General features: G+C 42.9%; 1 protein-coding gene across 6 annotated transcripts in view; it reads left to right on the forward strand.

The window, feature by feature from the left end:
- ndrg4 (NDRG family member 4) overlaps positions 1–20,020 on the forward strand; it is a 66,600-nt gene that overhangs the window by 17,977 nt on the left and 28,603 nt on the right. For all 6 annotated transcript variants that reach the window (XM_080304044.1, XM_080304045.1, XM_080304046.1 and 3 more), the window contains one exon: positions 18,344–18,434. In XM_080304044.1, coding sequence (XP_080160170.1) covers positions 18,357–18,434 — 78 coding nt within the window. In that variant the 5' untranslated portion in view covers positions 18,344–18,356. The remainder of the gene's footprint in view (positions 1–18,343; positions 18,435–20,020) is intronic.

Below are 20,020 nucleotides of genomic sequence, written 5' to 3' on the forward strand. Positions count from 1 at the left end.
GTCATCAACATGGCCCAAAAAATCATTGGACATCCTCTTCCCTCCCTGAAGGACCTGTACAGCACTCGCTGTCTCAAGAGGGCACGCAGCATCCTACGGGACTGCACACACCCAGGACACCGGGTGTTTAAGCTGCTGCCGTCTGGCAGGAGGTTCAGGCTGCTGAGGTCCCGAACAAATAGACTCAAGGACAGCTTTTACAACAGGGCAATAGCCCTGATCAATGTAAATAGCTGACCTGACTGGATACCTCCCTGGACTTTTTAGGGGGAGGTAACAATGTTTAAAACGATAACAATAATATTTATATTTATAACAAGGTGCAATAATAATTAATGTGCAATAATAACAGTGTGCAATACACATACACTTATTCTTCTTTTTTATACTAAGTTAATATACTGTGTTGTGTTGTTTGTTACGTTGTTATGTGTCATATCGTGTCGTGTTGTGTTATATGTAGTGCCGACGTAGGACAGTTTTTCCAATTTCATTGTACTACTGTACTATGTATGACTGTGCAATGACAATAAAGAGTTATCTTATCTTATCTTATCTTATCTTATTGTAGCCTGTATTTGGATTATGGATTAACAACACATTTTAATTACAACGGAGGCCTTCGCCTCGAGGAAATGGGGTAGAGGTAAAAAGAAGCAAAAAACCCCCATCAGAGCATAAAGGTTCAGCAGCACACAGCATTGCATGTGTACTGTGTGCTTACTTCTGATGTGCACCAATATTTCCTATAATTCATAGAACATCTTTTTTTATAAAGACTTATTAAAATCCCTCCACTAGTTCTCTAACCTGCCCTGAGTTCACCTGAACAGATACACAGTAACAATCCAAAGTGATACAAATGGTTTCATAACCCTACACAAATGAGCAGGGACAAGGAAGCAGTGTGAGAAAGGGTTACCATGGTGCGACACTGAGATGTGTAATTTGGCAAGAGGTCCTCGTGAATGAAGAACAAAAGAGGGCATTATGTGAAATTTTAAAGCAGGGCTAGGAGTGAGAGTGATAATAGAGTTAATACAATAATGGAATTCGTGCCACTATGTGCCTTCCTGGGAATCGTTCTGTCAGTAATGTTTAATTCAAGTCAGTTTTATTTATATCATACCAAATCACAACAACAGTGCTTTTGATTATAAGGTGAAACCCTGAAATAATAGAGACAAATATGTGTAACTTTACTCGTGAAGTCATGTGCAGATTGCAAGGAAAGTGACAGTTTCCTGTCACACCTGTATAATGTAAAATGATACCAGTTTTTAACTGAAGTCTTCCAGCTTTTCACTCACTGTTTCGTGTTGTTTTGTGGGTCACATGTATTATCATCATGTAAAGCAGGTTTTCCCTTCCAGCACATATTTTCTATAGAAAACACCCGACCATAATCCCACCGAATATTTTTGCACAGACCAGATTTTGTACAAAAAAAGTTTCACTTTCACCTTTGAACTTTAGTATATTTTGTTCCTGTTTCCTCTTTCTAGATTGATGACTACACTACTTCAAATTCGAGTTCTAATTCAGCTCTGCGATTGATTAATAAAGCAGTGAGGTGAAGTAAACAAACAAATATAAAGAAAAAAAAAAGAGAAGTCAAAAGAACAAAGACGAAGCTTTCATCAAAGCAGTAAACATTTAAAACGTAGAAAATGTGCAAATTTGCTAGTTTAGATTCATTAAAATAAGAAAATAAATGTTTAAAAGCGAAAAAGGTGAGCCATGCCTGGTGGGACTGAGCTTGGTTGTCATGGCAACCATTCCTAGGCAGAGCTAAAGAGAGAAACAGAAGCATCAGAGGCAGAGAAAAGAAAAGAGGACAGGTCCATTTTGTTCTCAAGAAACTGCTGTAGAGACTGACTGTTTCTCCCCAAACTCGAAAAGCTCACTGAAGGAAAAAAAGCTCTTTTTTTGTTGCTGTTTTCTGGGCAGCATTCCTCAGTGAAAGGGACACTGAAAACAGGTCTGTAAATAACTTCTCACCCACTGACACTTTGGCTGCCTGACCACAGTTAGTTAAGAGGATGAAGAGAGGCTTTGAAGTTAGGCCCTCCTCTGTGGCAAGTTGACTGTGATATCCACATGCCTCACTGGTCATCTCAGTAGCTTTGCCGACAGTGCTGTTTACCAGATCCTTCACACTGCTGAAGGAGAACTCAGCAGATACATGAGGGGTGGGGAAACAGGAATTTATTGCGTAGTAGAAAACCTGTACCAACTACAGTGATAATTATTAATCGGGTAGAGGTTCTCTGTGAAGACACAAAACAGCAGCAATAAGAAATAATACAAAAGACAAAAGAGGCGCAACTACAACACCAAGACACAAAAACACAAAGAGACTCGAACTTACAAGAACAGAGATTAAAACAAGAACAGACTCTGATCAACGCCAAAACAACCGCAAAGAGATGCACGACATTCACAAAGAGGGCCAAAGCAACGACACATACACAAAATATCTACGGAGACGCAAAGCAAGCAAAAAAAAAAAAGAAGAAAGATATACTAAAGTAGCACAAAGACATTCAACCACAAAATGAGCTCAAAGAATATATGATGAGAAAGATTAATAACCCTGGCTCTTTCGCATGACATTTGAGAAATTGTTGTTAATATAAGGACCTAACAGTGTTTTACAAAAGCTCAGGTACATTTTTAATAACCTAATAATTCATTCTAGAAGATCCTAAAGCTTCCACGTTGCAGAGGAAATATGCTGACCTAATAACTTGCTTATGGGTTACGTCCAACTGTGTCCTAAACTATCTTAGAAAACATTTCTTGGGGCAATGTCGACACCAAATCCTACACACATCTAATGGAAAACACCTTCTCAATAGAAATTTAAAAATCATCTACAGATGATCCACAGTTACACACCACACAGACTTCATAGGAGACGATAATGGTATCTTTCCACTAGTAGCAATGGCGTCACAAGGACAAATATAGCCGATGTAATGCAACGGTAATTGATTTCACAACCAGCTGTCTTACATAAGCACGACAAAGTGAATAATAGAGCTGGTGAGAAAGAGCCTGGAAAAAGGCAGAGACGAGGGGATGAGACAACGGCGTGAAAGAAAGAAAAAAGGTTAAAGAGATGGGGTAGGCGTTCAACCACAGACATATGCAAGAGGGGCAAGAAGAGAACTAATGTGTCAAGTCTGTTTAGAAGAATGGACGAAAAACTAAGAGACAGAAAACTGTCAAACAGCTGTGACAAATCCTAAATTCAGAGAAACAAAAATATGCAGAGACAAAGTAAGTACCAGTAAAGAACACCACACAGACAGCTGCAGCCAGTGCTGGGAACATCACATTTATACTCAGACCCACAACAAACTGTTAACTAAAACTAAATATTCGAAGTTTAAAAGTCCACAATGTTTAACTCTTTTTAAGTTGAGCTAATACGTCTGAAAAAGGGATTCCTCTTTATGTTTTTAGTCTACTTGAATGAAAGAGATTGTTTAACAAGTTATTTCAAATACATACGTTACATTAATTTAAATGCAACTAAAATCAACAAACTCTACATTTCTGGAAACGTCTGAAAGAGCAGACGATACTCTGCTAAGAAGCTACACTATTTGTTGCAGTTATTTTCCCCCTGTAAGATTTTATTTTTCAATTATCAGTGGGCCAAAAATATAAAATTAGCTTTAACCAAAGCTAAGAACTAACCTTAATGAGCCTTATATGACTGGCTTTAGGTTTTTCTTCTTCTCTGTATTCTGGGTCCAGTCAAACTTGAATTTGAATCTCCATAATGATACATTTTTAAGCTAAGTTTTTACCATCTTGACATTTTCAAATCAATAGTAACCATATTTAGATGAAAGAGTGAAGATGGTGAGTGACACTTGCTCACACCTACTTTGAATGCCTAATATCAACTTAATGATGATATTATTTTAAAAAGGGGGCACCAGTAATCTCAAAATAAAGAGTGACTTTAGCTACTTGAGAAAATAATATAGATTTTTCAATCAGAGCCCAGCAAACAGAAATATTTTGGATAATGAACTATAAGCTATCCTTATATCTCTGATATATTATGATGACCCTGGAGGCAGGACTGCAACACCTTCTATGCAGACAAATGAGAAATTCATTCCAAGGATTTATTGAGGTGAAATCAGGATAAAGTGCTAATCCTTGAAGATTTATTTTTATCCGTTACATCTTTAAGGTTCAGAGCTCACAGATACTCTAAACATGTGCATAGTGTGGGTAAAGTTGTCATTTTCACTGGATTATTGGTCAGTGACGTTCGTGTCTCTGTACTAGGGTTTGTCTGTTCAGACATTAGACAGCTCACACATTCTGTGCGATACGAGTTGATCTCCACCAGACTGTGTTGGAGTCTGAAGACCCACAAAAGTGCATTCCCAGTTGACATAAGAATTTATAGTTTTATTCTTAGATTACGTTGAGCTGCAGTATCTGTGTCACATCCAAGCAGCTCTGCTATCTTCTGTGACTAAGTGCAATCTCTCAGCTTAACCAGTCACTTCCTTTGTTACTTTAATATGAAGGTAACATAAAGTAATCTATTACATATTACTGGTTATTTACTTAATGATACATTATTTCCATGTTACTCCATAACATGGCTAAACTGTTGCATAATTACCAATTAAAAATATAAACAAACTACAGCAGTGCTTCTCAATTATTTTCTCTTACGTCCCCATTAGGAAGAAGAAAACATTTTGAAAACACACATCCTGCTGTGTGCTGTGTGTGTGCACATGCTCGGTGCAAAAAACCCTGCCACCTACTGTAGTGGATGTGCAATTGCACTTTATTCTAGTATTTATTCTAGCACGGCGAAAAAAGCATGTTCCCTGGGGTCACATTGTTACATTAGTCCAAGACTACAGTCCATGGTGGCACAAATCCCGGTCCTATGAGGACAAACATGTGATCTTTATGTTAGTGTTTATGTTCAAATGCAAAGCCCACTACACGACAATTAATTGGGTATCATATAACTACTGAGATTACGCTTTTCAACAGGCAAACAAAAGCCTTCATATGAAACGGACAAAAAAGGCGTAAAAAATACTGGATTCCTTTGAAAAAAGAGACCCTGAAATGTAGAAACAGATGAATAGTTTTAACAGCTTTCAAAACATCCAGAATAGTTTGATGTTATTGAGTGGTCATACAGGGGTTTCCAGTGAGCAATCTAAAAAGAAAGCGTTAAAGGGGGGATTAGCTAAATTTAAACAGTTTCTGTTTCTATGGGCCTCGCTTTAATCACACCCTGTACAGCAAAACAATTTTCATGGTTTTTTAACTTCACTTCACAATTTATATAAACAAAAACACCTCGGTCATGGTCAGTGTTTGTTATACTATGAGCTCTGACATTTTATCAGCAAGACAGCTTAAGTACCTCTGAAGTGCAGCATTGATGAAAAATAACTATCGCTACGATTACAGTTTTTGTCTAATTCTGGTATTCATAGTGACAAATATGCCACCATTATTGTATTAACTGCATATAACTCAAACCCATTTTGACATATTTCTTCTCAGTTTAACAAACTGGAAAACTAAGTGTTGCTTTTCTATAAAGATGAAGGATGATGAAGATGAAATGGTGATAATGAGGCAAAGTGATTACAGAGGAAAAAGGAAGACAGGCAGCTATTCAGTGAGGAAGCAGGACGAAGGGAGGTGTTGTTGTCTGGTCTCTGTTCTCATATTAATGCCCCTCATGGCTCTGTTCCAGTGGCTCCAGAAAGGTCACATTCAGCCATTTAATAAACTAGACAGGAGGGGAAGGAAACAAGGAGGAAAGAGGTAAACAGACATGTGGTCTGGAAGAAGGCTTGACTGACGGTTGTGTGAATGTTGTTTTAGAAGAACTCAGTTTTTAATGTGAAGACAAGTAGTCAGAGATTCTTCTTCTGTTTTCTTTCCTCAGCGCTAATAACACCAAGCAACATGTAACTTTAATGAGCATAAACTCTTTGATATTGCTATTAAAGCCCAAGCTAACGAAACAAAGAAGAGTCTGGGTCTGTGTCCACTAAGGGGCGTTTTATTCTTTTGCCTTGAAGCACTAATGACCTCATTTTCAAAGTGTTCCTCTCAAGCACTTGCTAATGCTAGGTTACAAAAGACTTTCCTCCAGTACGCAACGAGTGTAGCTATGATCCAAAAGTTTAACTTCAACTGAGAGTCCTGTGGCACAGTGGAAAATAACCTCATTCTGATTTGTCCTTGTCTTCCTCTTTAACTCATATTAGTTGGACTGAGGGCAAGTGAAAAACTGTCCTGTGCCCTGACCCTTCTAAAAGCTGAAATTGGATGCCGTGTCCTACAGCCTAAAGAGACACTCTGTCACGTCTAGCTAGCTCAGAATACAGCACCTTAGCATCTTACTGGTTTTAGCAGATACAATCACTGTCTTTGTCACTCATTTCTTGAAAAAAACTATAGGCTATATGTTTTATTCTCAATATCAAACTTTATAATGAAGTGATATTTTTTTACTGCTGGTTTTGTTTTTATTGATCTAAACTAAAGAAAACATTGGGGTGAACTATGCTGCACATTTTGTAGCATAGTAGTCAATGCGGGACTATCACATTGTTAAGGTGTCCACTGTTAGTGCAGTCGTGGATCATGAGTTTATTATCTACACCTGCTTTCAGTTTGTTAAATCTTTTTCCATTGTGATTTTTTAAAAATTTCAGCCTTTTACTAATTAACTTATATTTGAGCTTTCTTTTTAAACCCCTTTGAATGCTGGTGGTCTGAGTACACCTACATTAGGAAAAAAGAGTCCAAAACAATAAAACTACATAGTTCAAAATTAATTAAACTATAATAAAATGCACATGGCTCGTCTCTATACAGTGATATTTGTTTCTCTATCAAGTTTTGACCTGATAGCATCTTTGCTATGGTGAGAACAAAGTGACTGAGGTGGCTAGCACATTTTTGTTTTCTAGTAATATTAGATGTTTTTGCAAAAGACTGAAACAAGAATTCTTACTTTAAAAGGCTGATGTGCAGCAGCGTATTCCTCTCTCTTCAGAGCCATGGCAGGGGGGGGGCACGGTATGACAGGTTTTTGATGGGGCTCCCACACAAACGCAAGGCAGGAGATGAAGCATCGCCAAATATGTTTCCAAACCAACTTCCTTCCATGCCAAAGACTAGAAAATATGGTGCAAAACCTTCCAAACATGTCTGTGTCTTGTGGCTGCACGTTACTATGCTATATCATATTTGGTGAAGACAGAACCCCAAAGAAAGACTCTTATTCAGGAAGATATCAAATGAAACAATCATTTATTGAAGGTCAAACCAAGTCCATAGAAATCGCAGTAAAATTAATCTGTAGAATGAAGGTAATTTCATCATGCCACCATATCTCCATCTAAAAATGAAAGGTTTGCTTAACGTATTTTGATTAAGTTTCATGAACAGGTCATAAATTTGTCAGTTAAATTTCATTCACTTGTGTAGTGTCAATTTATTAATAGTTCATTAAGTTCAAATATTTGAATTTGGTAAACCAAACAAAATTCATGTTAATTTTCTCAGAGTTAAAATTAAGTAACGTGAACGTTTCATAGTTTGTGAGCACACAAAAACTAGAAAACGTCACCACATGTTGGATTTCACACACTCTGTTTGGAAAGCTCTTTTGAAACAACCAGTTAAAATTAATATTTGACTCAGTGTCCCATTAAATCTGTTTAACCTGATTTAATTGTAACAGACTCTAACAGTGATGTTAGTGCTGAATGTTGTAAAAATCCTAAGTGTAGCAACTTTTATACATAAGAAATTCCATACAGTACTGTAAAATTAAATACATTTGTTTTTTATAGTTAATATAAAAAGCTTACTGTTTAAAATTAACAGATATCTTAAATATATTTAAGATAAATTAAACAGTAAAAGGCAAAAATTGAGTTTAGTATTCGTGGGCGTTGCTATTTTGTTGTTCTGGCTGTAAAACTGCACGCTCATTTGGTAACAACTTTAATCATTTAAGTGTTAATCACCAGTCATTAGCCAATGATCACATCACACACTCACACATATGACCAAGAGTTGTTAAATTGACTTAAACTTTTTATTCAATATGACCTGAAATGACTGAATGACACCATAAACTCGATAGCAAAGTGTTTACAGAGGTCCAGTAGACTTGTGGTGTAATCTATATTGGTGAATATCATGCGCCACTAGGGGGCAGTACTTACCCTCCTAGACAGGAAGTGATGCTATGTCATGAACATAGAGTGAGCTGGAATAAAGATGGTGGGATTCCACGTTATCGCCTAAATGAGGAGTTTTATTAAAAGAGCCCAACGCAACATGGTGTCAGAAGTGCACTCGCTCTAGGCGGCGAAGAGAGACAGTGAAAAAAAAATAACCGTCAGCTTGGCGAACGGCTAGTGACGAAAATGACGGAGCAAGCAGCAGCATTACCGGCGACTCCTGGCCCGGTTACGGCAGCTCCACCAGCGGCTACTTTCACCATCAAGCCACCGGAACCGTTCGACTTCACAAAGCCCCAAGAATGGGAGAAGTGGATCAGACGTTTCGAGCGTTTCAGAATGGCAAGTAATCTGAATGGTTCAACTGATGCTAACCAAGTGAACACATTAGTATACTGCATGGGAGACGAGGCTGACGACGTGCTAAGGGGACTAGACCTAACAGACGGGCAGCGCCAGCAGTACGATGCGGTCAGAAACGCATTTGACAGACATTTTGTCCCCAGAAAGAATGTGATTTATGAAAGAGCAAAGTTTAATAAGCGAGTACAACAGCCAGCGGAAACAGTTGACTCCTTCATAACAGCTCTATATGCTCTCGCTGAAAACTGTGAATATGGTGAACTCCACGATGAACTTTTGAGGGATAGGCTCGTTGTGGGTCTTAAAGATTCATCACTGTCGGAGAGAATGCAGCTCAACAAAGATTTGACGCTAACCAAAGCTATCACAATGGCGAGACAATCTGAGGAAATAAAAAGACAGCAAACTGACCTCAGAGGCGAAAGCAGCACAGGCAAAACAGCCATGGACGCCGTGCATGTCAGAAAGTCACAGCCCAATAAATTCAGAAGCAGAGAGCAAAAGCAGTTCAAGCCATGAAAACCACAAATAAAAAAACAAGAAAATAAAACGTGTTTTAAATGTGGAAAAACACAGATGCACCCAGCAGCACAGTGCCCAGCTAAAAATGCGGAATGCCACAACTGCGGGAAACGTGGACACTACGGGAGAGTTTGTAGGTCTACAGCTGTGCATGAGGTGGCAGACTGTGCAGATGGACTCTTCCTAGGTGAACTGGATTCAGGAGAAGACCCGTGGCTTGCTAACATCTGCGTGAGAGGCAAAAGCATGACCTTCAAATTAGACTCGGGGGCAGATGTCACAGCTATCTCTGAAGAGACATTCAAAGACATTAAGCACCCAAATGAGCATCTGCAAAAAGCTGAGAAGCCACTGTATGGACCAGGAGGTGCAGCACTGACCGTGCTTGGGTCCACAAAGGAGGACATTTCCTACAGTGACAGGAGCACTGCAGAGACAATCTATGTAGTCAGAAATCTGCGTGTAGCTCTCTTAAGCAGGACAGCTTCTGTGAGACTGAAACTAATTGCCCAAATGGACAATGTTGACCTTGAGACAGTGAAGAAAGCGTACCCGAAGCTATGGGATGGGCTCGGGCTTGTTCAAAAACCGTACACGATTAAGCTGAAGCCCGACGCTAAACCTTATTCACTGAAAGTGCCCAGGCGTGTTCCGCTCCCACTACTGGGCAAAGTCAAAGCAGAGCTACAGAGGATGGAACAGTTGGGGGTGATCAGTCGTGTGGAGGAGCCCACAGACTGGTGTTGCGGCATGGTCGTAGCCCCTAAAAAGGACAAAGAGACAGTCCGCATCTGCGTGGACATGACACCTTTAAATGGGTCGGTGTGTCGTGAAAGATATATTCTTCCCTCTGTCGACCAAACACTAGGCATGCTCACAGGGGCACAGTATTTCTCCAAGCTTGATGCTAACATGGGCTTTTGGCAAATACCGCTGTCCAAAGAATCTGCTCTCCTCACCACATTTATTACGCCATTTGGGAGGTACCATTTCAACCGTCTGCCATTTGGTATTTCCAGTGCACCAGAGCATTTCCAAAACATGATGGTGACGGAAGTGACAGCCGGCCTCACGGGAGTCGTATGCCACATGGACGACATCCTGGTCTGGGGATCTACGAGAGAGGAGCACGACATGAGACTCCACGCTGTCCTCGACCGTGCAGAGAAGGCAGGCGTCACCCTGAACATGTCAAAATGTGAGTTTGGCAAAAGAGCAGTGAAATTCTTAGGATTCATTGTGTCATCTGAAGGCATGAGCCCCGACCCTGACAAAACTAGTGCGGTGCAGAAGATGAAAGAGCCAAGCACTGTGAGTGAGCTTAGGAGCTTCTTAGGAATGGTGAACCAGCTGGGGAAATTCATCCCAAACCTTTCTGAAAAAGACAAACCACTGAGAGACTTGCTTTCAACTAAAAACATGTGGTACTGGGGGCATGAGCAACAAAACGCCTTTAACAGTTTAAAACAAGAACTGTCATCTGCACCAGTGCTACAGCTCTACAACCCAAACAAACCCCAGAAGATCTCAGCAGATGCTTCTTCATATGGGTTGGGGGCAGTCTTACTACAGAAAGACAATGATTGACATTGACAGCCACAGAGCAGCGCTACGCTCAGCTGGAAAAAGAAGCGCTAGCGCTCACCTGGGCCTGTGAAAGATTCAGTGACTTTATTCTAGGGCTACACTTTGAGCTTGAGACCGACCATAAGCCACTAGTGAGCCTACTCGGAGGACAAGCCCTGGATTTGCTTCCACCGCGGATACAGAGATTCCGCATGCGCCTGATGAGGTATTCTTACACTATAAGGCACATTCCAGGCAAAAGCCTCACCACGGCCGACACGCTGTCACGGTTGCCGTTGGCAGGCAACGTGATTCCCAGAGACAATGACCTTATGGAGGACACTGATATCTACGTTGACACAGTGCTGGAGGGCCTTCCTACTAGCAGCAAATACCTTTCAGATCTCCGTGAGCAGCTGCAGTCTGACAGCGTCTGTTCGCAAGTCATGAAGTACTGTGCAGAGGGCTGGCCGGACAGGAACCAGCTGCAGGGAGTGGTAAAGCACTACTGGTCTGAAAGAGCAGTTTTGAGTGTACACAATGGACTACTACTGAGAGGTACAAGGTTGGTCATACCTGCAAACATGCGAAACGCAGTTCTGGACAAAATACACGAGGGACACCAAGGAGTAGTCAAGTGTAGAGAACGTGCGCGACAAGCAGTGTGGTGGCCAGGCCTGAGTAACCAGATCGGTGAACTTGTCCTTAAGTGCAGGCTGTGCATTCAGGAGAGAGTTAATGTGAGGGAACATCTTATGCCCACACGTTTACCTGAGAGGCCATGGCAGAACTTAGGAGCTGATCTGTTCACACTAAAAGACAAAAACTATCTGTTAGTAGTGGATTACTTCTCGAGATATGTCGAGATTGCTCAACTCAGTCCAACTCGTTCAGCCAATGTGATTGTGCATTTACAGTCAATATTTGCACGCCATGGAATCCCTGAAGTATTGATCACCGATAATGGGCCACAATTTGCATGTCAAGAAATGAGAGACTTTGCAAAGGACTACTGTTTTGAGCATGTTACCAGTAGTCCCAGGTACCCGCAGAGCAACGGCAAAGCGGAGAGAGGCGTCCAGACCGTCAAGAATCTCCTCAAAAAGGTTAGCGATCCATACAAGGCGTTGCTGGCATACAGAACAACAGCACTGGCAAATGGCTACAGCCCGGCTCAACTTCTCATGGGGCGCAGGCTTCGTACTACCTTGCCAATGCTTCCTGAAACCTTACAGCCCCGTCTGCCTGATTTTCAGCAGGTTAGTTGTTCGGAGAGAGAGAAACGGCTGAGACAAACCGAAAGTTTTAACAAGAGACATAGAACAAGAGAACTGGATAAATTGGTGCCAGGACAATCAGTCTGGATCACGGATGCAAGAGCACAGGGCACAGTGACAGCAGTCCACCCGACTCCACGATCGTACGTCATCAGTGGGCCCCAAGGGACAATTAGAAGGAACCGCAGTCATCTTGTGCCGATCCCGCAAACAAAGGCTCAAACCGAAGCCACACAGATCCAAGCTACTCCTACAGAGACAGTTTCTGAGCCAAGCGCACCCCATACACCAGGTGTGGTTAGAACCCGGTCTGGTAGGGAGGTGATTAAACCGAAAAGACTTGATCTGTGAAGCTGATTGTTTGAAAACGGAAAAGTGTGTTTCAAATGCTAAGTTGTGGTTTTAAGAGTAGCATGTTGAAAAGAAAAAAGTGTTTATTCTGTTACAGGTTGAAAAGAAAAGAGAAAGTGTTTATTCTGTTACAGGAGGAAAAGAAAAAGTGTTTATGACAATACTGACTTTATGTTTCCTGAAATGTTGGGGTATGCCTGTATTGAAAAAACTATATGCAGTTATGTTTTGTTTGAAGAACAAAAGAATGTACCAGTCTGACTTCAGTAAAGGGGATGTGGTGTAATCTATATTGGTGAATATCATGCGCCACTAGGGGGCAGTACTTACCCTTCTAGACAGGAAGTGATGCTATGTCATGAACATAGAGTGAGCTGGAATAAAGATGGTGGGATTCCACGTTATCGCCTAAATGAGGAGTTTTATTAAAAGAGCCCAACGCAACAGACTAGGGCTGGGTGTCCTCACTGATTTCTAGAATCAGTTCGATTACAATTCACAAGACCTCGATTCGATCGATTTGATTTGAATCGGGGAAATTTTGCCTCAGACAGTCAGAAATATTATAATTCTCATCATTTATCAGTACATATCCATATTTTTATATCTAGAAAAAGAAAGGTGACAATTGTGAGACTTTATCAAAGGCGTAAGCATCACAGTGTTAAAGTAATGGACCAAAAAACACCGAAAAACATGGAGGAGATTTTCCTGGCCTGTCTTTTTATAGCAGGCGGTACAACAAAAACAGAAGAAAACCATGAATCAACATATTGCGGCAAGCTCAGACAAGGAGGAGACAGAGGTGTCATTTGGTCTTGCTTCCCGCAAGTTAGCCAGGGAGCACAGCCGTTATTTAGCATTCAACAGAAAACACAACAACAACAAAAAGGCGCTCTCTCTCCACCCAGAAACACACAGTCGCAGAGAGAGAGCGTCACCTGTAATCATAGCAACATAATGCTGCCGCCTGGAACAACAGAACGTAGCTGTCAAACGCCAAACACCCCTGACCCACTACATAGCCCACACCTAAGGGGTCAGTCGTCCCCGACAACCCCATTACCCAACACAAAGGCGATCTCGAATAGCAGGGGACCCCATCAGAACATGGGGTGCCACCAACATCCCCTGCCCCGGCGGCTGCTGGAGCGGGCGGTCGGTACGGTGTCTGTCCTGGTGCAACATTACCATGCGCCCCGGGCCTGGTATGCAGATACGGTAAACCAGTTCTGTTAGCCGCTCCACGACCTCTGCCGGTCCTTGCCAGTGACTGCACAGCCTGGGGGGCACTCCTCTCTTGCGAACCGGGCAGCACACCCAAACCTTGTCGCCAGGCATGAAAGCTCCCCCTTGGCACCTGGTGTCGCAGGCTCTTTTCTAGGAGGCCGTCGTGGGTCTCCACATTGTTGTACTGGCAGTGGTAGACCTTCACTTCGAGCCCCTGTCCCGACACCCCCGTCCAACCTGGGCATTGTGCCGCCTCCAGCCAGGCCCTCACCTGAACCAACGTTGCGTCAGCCTCCTGCTCCCGCTTCAGCTGCTGCGTGGTCAACGGGAGCCATCCCCCTCGGCTGGCTGTGGCCTGAGCAGTAGCCATGCCCAGTGCCTCCTGGGCCCGGTTCTCCTGTCGTTTCGAGAGGGGCAGCCGGTGTGGGCGCAGACGGATGGGTTGAGCAGAGCCGGTGTCGATGGTGTGCTGAACCAGCCGCGTCTGCCTGCAGTCTTTGTCACTAGCGGCGATGATGTCCACATTCTCGTCCAGGAGGCACCTCAACCGCTGGCACTGGTCAACGTTGAGACCTACGCTGCTGCGCTGCCACAGGTCATCAACAGCTTGGGTTGTCTCGGTCGAGGGAGGTTTGTCTGGCCTAGAGGCTGGGGCTGAGGCGAGTAGAGATGGTCCAGAGCCACCGGCATCCGAAGTCTGTTGAGTGGCAGCTGCCTGAAGCCCGGCTTGTCTGTCTGTGGTCCCCTCCGTTCCCTGCTTTTGGCCGCACTGGAGGGCCAGAGTCTCTGTACCAAGAGTGATAGCCAGCTTTACGGTGTCAACACAGGCCCCCCAGCGGGTCAGTAGATCAAGGCTGATGATGCACTGGTCTTGGATGTCAGCAAGCCAGAAGTCATGCACCAGCTCCAGATCCTTCACTCGGATCCGCAATGGTTTCTTCCCCCGCATGTCAGTCCTATCCCCTGTCACCGTCATCAGCTGGGTGTCGGTGGGTGACCAACCCATCACAAGTGGCCCGGACGTCCCAGGGAGCACCCCAGGTCGTATTAGGGAAATAGTAGACCCCGTATCCACCGGAGCCCGGCAGGGCTGGTCCTCAACACAGCAGCTCAGGTAGAGTCCCTTGATATGCCCGACTCGGCCCACCACCGTGCATTGTTCTTGGAGGGGGGCAGGAAGCTGGAGCGGTGGTCCCCTCGCTACACCGCTCCCCCTCTTGTTTCCCTGAGGCCGCATAGTTCTGGTCTTCGGGGCGGGCGCCAGGCAGTCGCGTGCCCCATGGCCAGGCTCATCACACCGGTAGCAACGGTCGGTCTGTCGATGGGACGCCCAAGTTCGAGGCATGGCCAGGCGTCCGTGTTGGCGCAGTCACTCTGGAAAGAGTCCTCGCAGAAAAGCATGCAGGCTAAGCTCCTCACGGGCTGCTGCTGGGAAATCCGGGTAGCCACGACAAGCATACAGCAAAACATCCACTGCAAAGGTGCCCAGGCTCTCCCCCGGCCGGATGGTCAGATGCTCCCTGCTCTGATCAGTGGAGTGCCGCTGCCCAAATCGCCTCTTGATGCCATGGTGAGGGCCTGGAGCTCATGCTGCTCTGCCGGGGCTAGGTCAAGGAGTACCTGCAGTGCATCTCCTTCCAATGCTAGCGCTAGGTGCGTAGCAGCGCTCTCTCCACACAGAAACACCAGGGAACACAGCTGTAACTAATCAGGAAAACTAGACAGGGAAGGTAAAACTAAATACCAAACATACAAGAAAGGGCTTACCAAAATAAAACAGGAAATAAGTAAACTGGGGAAATCACTGATTGAGACTTTTACAATGGAAGGGTGACAGAAGGGAGGAAGGGTAAACTGAAAGAAGGAATACCAAAAATATAAACCAGCAATCAGCAGGACTTAGAAGTTCAGCACACAAAATACTGTGTTAGACATCCAAAACCACAACATACATTCTTAATTCTTGTTTTTAAAACATTAAAAATAAATTAACTTGTGATTGTATACATGAAGTTTTTAGGTCCCAGTGACTTTCTATATATTCTGTGCCATGAAACACATGCCCAGCACTAAGTGACAGACTCAGTAAACTGACGTAGGCATTCAGCTCTGGAGAATTTAGTTGAGCACCAGACACAAAGGCTGCAGTCTACTCTGTGCTCAGAAAGTCACCTTCTGTCACTGCCACTAGCACAGACAGAGCAAGTCATATATTTGTTTTGACTGGTGAAGCTTTGCTTAAAAAACGCTGCTGCGATGATGTGTTTTGTTTCCTAGGGTGGAAGATTCTTTCCATGTTAAGTAGTAGTTCTGACATTGTAAGGTCACACACACCCACACAAACACACACTTCATCAGCGTCCAGGAGCAAGTGTAAGTGGCATCTGGGCTTTGTCTCTTTAAGGGTGTTGGATAAAACGCAGAGATTATGCTGCATGACTGCCAGAGAGAGGAGAGAGGCTGCAGTAGAGGACAAAAGAGGCTGGAGAGAATGAAAAATGAGACAGAAGGGATCAGACGCAGAGATGATGATGTCACGGTCAGGGTGGTGCTGAAGGGGATTTATCCAAATCTCATTAAACATTTTGGATATTTCATATAGTTTTGGTTTTATGTTATATTTTCAGTATCTATTGCTTTGATATTTAATCGATTCATGTAACTGAAATTTGAGAAAATTTGAAAAGGAAAATGTCAAATAACACCTGCTGCACATCTATTACTGAAAATATTAGGAGTTGGTTTGACAAGGCAGTTAGCTGGTGACCATACCTGCAGCTTTGTATGGTCACCTACAGAATCCATACATGCTTCACCAAAGCCTGAAAGTGGTTAGCATTTACAGACAGCAACACAGTGGCAATGTAATTACAGTGATCAAATCCTGGCTGGGGCCTTTCCTTTTTTGCTCTTTGCCTGCGTGGGCTTCCTCCGGGTGCTCTGGCTTTCTACTGCAGTCCAAAGATGTGCATGTTAGCCTAATTGGTGATGAAACTGGCCATAAATGTGAGGCAGAGAAAGTCCTTAAAGTGTATAGAGTGAAGTACTTTTTGAAATCAAACTGTAACACAATTCTGTCAGCCGTGCATGCAGCTGATTTGGGCTGATGGTTACCAGTGAAGGGCATTGCATCTCCTCAGTTTGTCTTGATAGTGCTATTTAATGTAAAATAAATGCAACAAAGCCTTCCAGTGCTGAGGCCTGCAGTATCAGCTAAATTAGCCCTGAGCCCTTTGAGCGTGGGCATGCTCCTCTGTGTTTCACTGTTGGTGGACTGATGTCAACATCTAGCACTGTTAATCTTCTGATGCTGGCTGAGCCCACTCGCAGGGTGTGTTCATGTGTCAGTGTCTGTTGGCTTCCTTGTGTGTAACTACGTGCTGTGGCCGTGTTGTAAAGCACAATAAGCCTGCTTGATCAGACCTTCACGTAGCCCTGTTTTTCTTGCAGCGTGTGTACTCCCAAGCTCCACTTTTAAAAGAGGAATCGCGGTCAGTAAGCATCTATGTCCACTCCAATTGTGAATGCGTTTTTGTTACTTTGCAAAGTATGATCATTACAGTGATGATCATACTTTTCCTCTTTATTCCTCTCCACTTTGGTTTACTCCTCGGGGACTGACATACAGAGTCTAGAATTGTGCAGAACCACACACTATGTAAAAGATGGACATAGTGTCTGTGCTTTAGCCCATATTTTATAGTGTGTGCATTTTAAGCCTCAGTGTTAGTATTTTGGCTACAGCCATGTTTTTGGAGCAAGCATTAGCCATATTTGAACAAGAGCATGGAGCGCTATCATACCTGCTAACTAACTTGTTAGAGACCAGTTGGCATGTGTTTGGCTGCTGCAACATTTTCTAGTATTTACATGTTTACAGTAGCGTTTAAATACAGCATGTTTTTTTTTATATAAAAAGTGGGCATAATCATAGCAACATCACTCACGGATTTTGAACAAGAAGCTTTAACATTAGCATTTTGGTTGCTAGTATATTGTGCTTTCGAAGCCAGAAGCTAGTCTATGAAACATGCTTCAAAAGCTACCAACAAGCATTTACAGAAGTGTACATTGATGTTTAAGAAAAAGCATCACTTTAAATTTAGGGCTCAGGTTTAACATGAAATGCATTCTTGGAGTCATTTTTTGTTTAATTGTGCTCTTGAATTATTTTTGGATAAAACTGCCATGTTTTACCCTTTTGTTACAACCAATAGCACAAAAAGAGAAGGCAAAAATATGCATCTACAAATGTCATAAATGCCTCCAGTGGATCGACTGACTCACTGTGGGGGATTTGCTCTTAGACATTTCTCCCAGGCTTTTTAAAATTCTGGTCATTACTGTGCTCTAGATTCTCTCCCCCACTGTATATGTAAATTTTGTCTCTATGTTTCCAAAAAGTGATAGAAATACATTTTTCATTGCTGTAAAATTTTTCAAAGGATGGCAGCAGGTTTGTAGCAAAGCTGTTTTGCATCATGATTCCGTCTCTGTTTCCAATCAGCTCCTCATCTGTGAGCAGCTCTGTTTATTCCAGGTCAGCAGAAACATTTAATCAGCGATCCGATTCCTCCCAGATTTCTGAAATCATCCGGTGAAGGACGTCACCGCTGCCGTCTTCTCACAGAGATGCGAATGATTGTTTTATTTTAACTGTTGTTTTAAGGTCAGCTCCACAGCGTGCTCTGTGTGATGAAATGCGAGCGTAACCTTAGATGTGTCTTTTTCTGCGTGTTGCCATGGTGATTGCAGGTTGCTGTCCAGGATGGCGGGGATGAAGGAGCAGCAGTTCACGGAGGAGAAGCCCCTGCTGCCGGAGCAGAGAGGAGTGGACTCAGACATGGTTAGTCGACCTGTTTATTTACCGTGCGTTCTCTTTGTTGCCATTAACCTTCCTGTCTTGTAGCTGATTAGCGTGCGCAGGACGACGTCCTCAGAAACTCTTGGCATATTATAACGGAGATGTTTGTGCTCATTAGCTGTGATGACTTATAATTAGACAATGAGCTTGTTTACCAGTGGAGGAGGAAATTAATGAACTCCATCCAACCATGACTCTTTGATAGCAGCACTGTGAGAAGATGAAAGCTCATTTAAGAGGAGGGTAAGAGAGAGAGAGGGAGCGGTGCAGGACATAGAGTGAAAAACAGCGAATAGGCAGTAGGTGGTTAAATAAGAGCCACTTATTCCAGTCCACTTATCCATTAAATAAGCAACAGGTACAAGTTGTGGCTGAGTCAGGGGCGCTTGAATGCCTCTCATTGCAGTAATGATAAAAATGGTATAGACAATACCAAATGAAAAAGTTACTTGAAGAGGCCAGATATGAGCAATTTCCTGGTGAAGTGACTTTGTGTTAATGGAGAAGAAAGAAAAGAGATGAAGGATGCTTGAGCCAATACAGCAGGGCAAGTTCAGAGAAAGAAAATTGATTGCGCACCCTGATTGGGCAATTGTGACAAAGCTGTTGTGATCATCATAGAAACAAATTGGCAACAACATCAATCAAACCCAGAAGAACACGAAAACAAGCATAAATACATGTGGACAAGTCCTGTGCTTCAGACAGGCCTCTTATTTGTGCTGGAGGAATCAGAGAGGCGGCAAATAAAACCACATTAGGCGTGACTCACTTTACCAGTGCGTCAGAAATAAGACATCTAGTATATAGAGTAGGTCTTTTTTGTCTCAGTAGCTTATTTGAAGGAGCACAACATGCCACGCATCAATATGAACGACTAATTCTGCCATTGATCAGCTAAAGGTTGTTAGCCCTGCTCATTACGACTCTCTGCTTGTAAATAACGGAGCCATCGATCAAGCTACGTGTCTGCACGACTCAAGTTATCGTTCAGTCGAAGAGCACTTCACCCCAGACACACTCACACTTTTATCCCCCCCAGCTCTTTCAAAGTCTGTTGCTCCGGTGTTTGCAGTAGCATGTTAGTGACCTTTAAGAGCGGTTACTGAGTGATTACCTTCTGGAACCAAACACTGGTAAACTCGTCGTAAGGCATGTCGGACTAATGCTGCATTCAGTTCATATGGGGACAGCGGAGACGTCCTAAAATCCAGCGAAACAGAAACTGTAAGATTTTCATGTGTCTAAGCTTTTAAAACTAGAAATAAACTAACAGTGGTGCATTTAAATGGTAGAAAAAACTTAGAAGGTTCTCTAACTAATACGTCCCTATAGTGAAGCGCGGTGGTGGCAGCATTATGCTTTCTTTTTCTCAGCATAATATAATATTGCTGCGACATGAATAACCACAAGCCAAGGAAAAAACAACAACAGCTGTTGTTTCACACTAAAAGCCTCATAACAAATAAAAGATTTTTGTACACTAACTTACTAGTGCTTGAAATTTGAATTAGTTTAGATTTTAGGGGTACTAAGGCTAAAAGGACATCGCACAAAATGTTACTTAT

This window comes from Astatotilapia calliptera, chromosome 7, assembly GCF_964374335.1.
Source record: "Astatotilapia calliptera chromosome 7, fAstCal68.1, whole genome shotgun sequence".
Lineage (NCBI taxonomy): Eukaryota > Metazoa > Chordata > Actinopteri > Cichliformes > Cichlidae > Astatotilapia > Astatotilapia calliptera.